This window comes from Colobus angolensis, unplaced genomic scaffold (genome assembly GCF_000951035.1).
Source record: "Colobus angolensis palliatus isolate OR3802 unplaced genomic scaffold, Cang.pa_1.0 Scaffold365, whole genome shotgun sequence".
Taxonomy (NCBI): Eukaryota; Metazoa; Chordata; class Mammalia; order Primates; family Cercopithecidae; genus Colobus; species Colobus angolensis.
The window spans coordinates 622305-627057 of NW_012116988.1; the positions used below are offsets into that span (position 1 = coordinate 622305).

Here is a 4753-nt window from a genome sequence, read left to right on the forward strand (position 1 = left end):
TTACAGGCACATGCCACCCTGCCTATTTTGTATCTTTAGTAGAGACAGGGTTTCATCATATTGGCCAGGCTGGTCTCAAACTCCTGACCTCATGATCTGCCCACCTCAGCCTCCCAAAGTGCTGGGATTACAGGTGTGAGCCACCGCACCTGGCCAAAAAAACAATTTTTCAAGCGTATTAAAAATACCAACATTCTCATCAAAACCTACAAAGTAGCATATGAAATGACATGGCATTAAAAGAAGTGAGAAAATTGCAGCTATAAAAGAGAGAAAAAAAAGGAAGGGCTGTGATGCCATACATAGTTGAAAAATACATAATAAGACAAACAAAACTGAAGATAACTGGAAAATAAAAGAAGCAGAATTTTACTTTACATTCAGCAAGATTCCAGTTTGCTCCTTTAAAAAAGATTCTCTCCACATAAAGAATCAATGCTTTTTCTTTATCATTTATATTTTACGTCTCTGACTTAAAGTTACGAACTAACTCTAGCAGGAATATTTATAGATTATAAAACATCTGTTACTCAGCAAGCACTGTCATGTTTTTTGCTACATTTCTATATTAAAACATCCTCATGACTTATGAAGCCTCTTTAGTACTTACCTGAATGTTATGGGAAGTCAGGGACCCTGAACAGAGGGACCAGCTGGAGCCGCAGCAGAGGAACATAAATTGTTCAGATTTCATCTTAATATGGACATATTACTTATGTATACTTTTGTAATTTCTTATGCCTGTCTTTAATCTCTTAATCCTGCTATCTTCATAAGCTGAGGATGCACATCACCTCAGGGCCACTGTGATAATTGTGTTAACTGTACAAATTGATTGTAAAACATGCGCTTGAACAATATGAAATCAGTGTACCTCGAAAAAGAACAGAATAATAGCAATTTTTATGGAACAAGGGAAGACAACCACAAGGTCTGACTGCCTGCAGGGTTGGGTAAAAAGAGTCATATTTTTTTTTTTTCTTGCAGAGGGCCTATAAATGGATGTGTAAGTAAGAAACGTATCATTAAATTATTTTCCTAACAAGGAATATTAATACCCTGGGAAAATCCGTTCCTGGGGGGAAGTCTATAAACGGCCACCCTGGGAATGTCTGTCTTGTGCAGTTGAGATAAGGACTGAGATAAGCCCTGGTCTCCTGCAGAACTCTCAGGCTTACTAGGCTTGGGAAAACTCAACCCTGGTAAATTTGTGGTCAGACCGATTCTCTGCTCTCAAACCCTGTTTTCTGTTAAGATGTTTATCAAGACAACACGTGCACTGCTGAATATAGACCCTTATCAGTGGTTCTGCTTTTGCCCTTTGCCCTGTGATCTTTGTTGGACCCTTATCAGTGGTTCTGCTTTTGCCCATTGCCCTGTTCCCTCAGAAACACGTGATCTTTGTTAGACCCTTATCAGTGGTTTTTTGCTCTTTGAAGCATGTCATCTTTTTACCTACTCTGTTCTTACACGCCCCCCCCTTTTGAAATCCTTAATAAAGACTTGCTGCTCAGACAGGCATCACGGTCCTACTGATACGTGATGTCACCCATGGCAGCCAAGCTATAAAATTCCTCTCTTTGTACTGTCTCTCTTTCTCAGCCGGCTGACACTTATGGAAAACAGAAAGAACCTACATTGAAATACTGGGGGCAGGTTCCCCCAATACCTGAACTGGCTCAATCAACAAATAAATTTACTTCTGTTAATTATAAAAAGTGAAAGGAATAATAACTAAAGTAGGCTTATATAAGGTTCTTCAATTAAAAGAACAAAATAGAAAGTTTTAATTCAATGAAACAATACACTAATCACGTAATTATATCTAAAATTATTTTGTGTGCCCTAAATTTTATAAAAATGGGGTATATCTTTGACCACTTCACATAATGAAAACCTCATAAACTATAAAATAAAAAAAATTACAAGAAACAAAAAAAGTGGGCTTAGCATGAGTACCAATCAACCAAAAGCAAAATTTGCATAAGCAGATTTTGAATCCATAAGCCATACTACTTTACAGTAATTCAGTAGAAAGAGTATAGATTTGCTTTCAGCAATTTTGAGGTTTATAGTTTTCTAGTAAATTAACTTACTAAAATGTTTTGTTCCAATATTGCTCTTTTCTTCTGAAAATAGGTACAAATTTATATTCACACAAACATGCCTAATTACTCCATAATTTTCTTACACCTAGGGTTTAACTTAAGACAAATGTATGTATATACTTAACTTTATGTAAATCAAAACAGTCTGTATGTGTTTGCAGAGAAGCCACATGTTCAAAAATATGTAACATTTTAATGTTTATTTAGGACTCAGAATGTATGGACTTTATTTACACTTCTACATAATTTTTAGTATAACCATAAAAATAGCTCTGTAGTCAATAACAATCGTACATTAAAAAAACCAAAACTGTAGAGTTGGTTTATAATACAAAGGATAAATGCTGGAGATGATGGATACTTAATTTTTCCTGATGTAATTATTACATATTATATGTCTGTATCAAAATATGCTATATATGGCATAAATATACACATACAATGTATCCACAAAAATTAAAAAGTACAAATTTAAGTAAGAAATAAATATTTAACCTATGGGAACAATATTCTTTAACCTCCTTGCCGTTTAAAGTCACCGGCAAAGGGGATTACTAGAAATGTTAGTCCATTATGTTATGAAAGAGTATGGTACCATCTTTTGCCTACACCCTGGAGTAAGGTGAAATAGGTTAAAATTAGTGGCATAACTTTATTAAATGCACAATTTTATAAACATGTTAAATAAAATTTTAATAAAATATTGTTCACACATAATTTAAAATTTTAAGAATGTACATTTTATTACATAAAAGTACAATTAGAAATTTACTAATTTTAACTAAAATTTAAAATGTTTTCTCACTATAATGCAGATTACTCTGAACACCTACTTCATGTGTCACTTATATTAATAAAGAGCCACACCACTCAGATTTTTATCATGTGTCTTACATTTTAATGTCCTTACCCTTCCATAAAGATAACGCCCACCTAATAAAAAAAATTATATCTCTGATGCAGCAACAATTAGTCATAAAAGTTTTATATGTGAATACAATAGAAATGAAGAAAGAGCAAGAAGTAATTTGAGAGTTGAATTACAACATTATTCATGTTGCAAACAATCTGTATTTTTTAAGGAAAAAAGTATACTTTCAATGTAATTATAACTTTTCAAGAAATTTTCCACATCTTTTAAAGTTATACACAAATAATTTATCTACCAACTCTAGTTCTGGATTATTTTTTATACTCAGCACTGATTTACTGTAATGTCTGAAGTGCCTTAGATATTTCTACTGTGAGTTGATATTTAGATAGACTTAATTTTAGAATAGTTTTATATTTACATCTGCAAAAAAATACATATATATATATATAGAGAGAGAGAGAGAGAGAGACAGACAGACAGACAGAGTTTCACTGCAATGGCACAATCTTGGCTCACTGCAACCTCTGCCCCCCTGGTTCAAGCGATTCTCCTGCCTCAGCCTCCTGAGTAGCTGGGATTACAGGCACCCACCACCATGCCTGGCTAATTTTTGTATTTTTAGTAGAGACAGGGTTTTGCCATGTTGGCCAGGCTGGTCTCGAACACCTGACCTCAGGTGATCCACCCACTTTGGCCTCCCAAAGTGCTGAGATTACAGACTGAGCCACAGTGCCCGGCCTGCAAAAACATATTTTAGTATTAACTCTCTGGTGTTTTCTAAGCTACAGATTTTGAAAAAATATGCTTTTCTAAATGTACTACATTTGCAGAGTTTTTCTCCCATATAGATTCCCTGATGTTGAAGTTTGAGCAACTACTTCAGTTTTTCTCTAGTACAAAATGTGTATGGTACGATTTGTGATACCAGTACATGTACTACAACCCTCTTTACATTTGTAACTTTTCTCTTCAAAATGAATACTCTTCTTCACTTTAACGGCTTATATTTTCTTAAAATCTTTAGACAGTAATTGCATTTATAATGCCTTTATTAAGTACCAACATTCTGATATTATGATGTCAATAGATATTAATGGCTACTTTACATTCTTTATATTTGTACAATGTTTCTTAAGTATAAATGCTTTCCTGTGCAATAAGGTTTGAGCCTTAATTAACAGTATTGCCAAATTCTTCACACTTGTAGTTTTCTCCAGTATGAATTATCTTACATACAATGAAGTGTGAAAACCATTTAAAGTCTTTGACACATTCTTTACATTTCTAGAATTTTTCACCAGTATGATTTCCTTTATATTTAGAAAAGTTTGAGGCATTGTCAAAAGCATTGTCACACCTTCCAGTTTTGTAGAGTTTCTCTCCAGTATGAATTTTTTTATGTTTAGTAAGGTTTGCAGATTGGTTAAAAGCTTTGTCACATCTCTCACATTTATAGGGTTTCTCTCCAGTATGAATTATCTTATGTTCAGTAAGTTTTGAGGATCGGCTAAAAGCTTTGCCACATTCTTCACATTTGTAGGGTTTCTCCCCAGTATGAATTCTCTTATGTGTAGTAAGGGATGAGGAGTGTTTAAAAGCTTTGCCACATTCTTCACACTTGTAGGGTATCTCTCCAGAATGAATTTTCTTATGTTCAGTAAGTTTTGAGGATTGGATAAAAGCTTTGCCACATTCTTCACATTTGTAGGGTTTCTTTCCAGTATGAAGTTTCTTATGTTCAGTAAGTTTTGAGGATCGGTTAAAAGCTTTG

The 4753-nt window shown here is 34.0% G+C and overlaps 1 protein-coding gene across 2 annotated transcripts in view; it reads right to left on the minus strand.

The window, feature by feature from the left end:
* Nucleotides 1-4013: 4013 nt before the first annotated feature.
* Nucleotides 4014-4753, minus strand: part of ZNF675 (zinc finger protein 675) — a 36258-nt gene continuing 35518 nt past the window's right edge. The window contains exon 6 of one of the 2 annotated variants that reach the window (XM_011953513.1): nucleotides 4014-4753. This exon is cut by the window's right edge and continues 14 nt beyond it. In XM_011953513.1, coding sequence (XP_011808903.1) covers nucleotides 4267-4753 — 487 coding nt within the window. In that variant the 3' untranslated portion in view covers nucleotides 4014-4266. The other variant, XM_011953512.1, reaches the window with a different exon arrangement.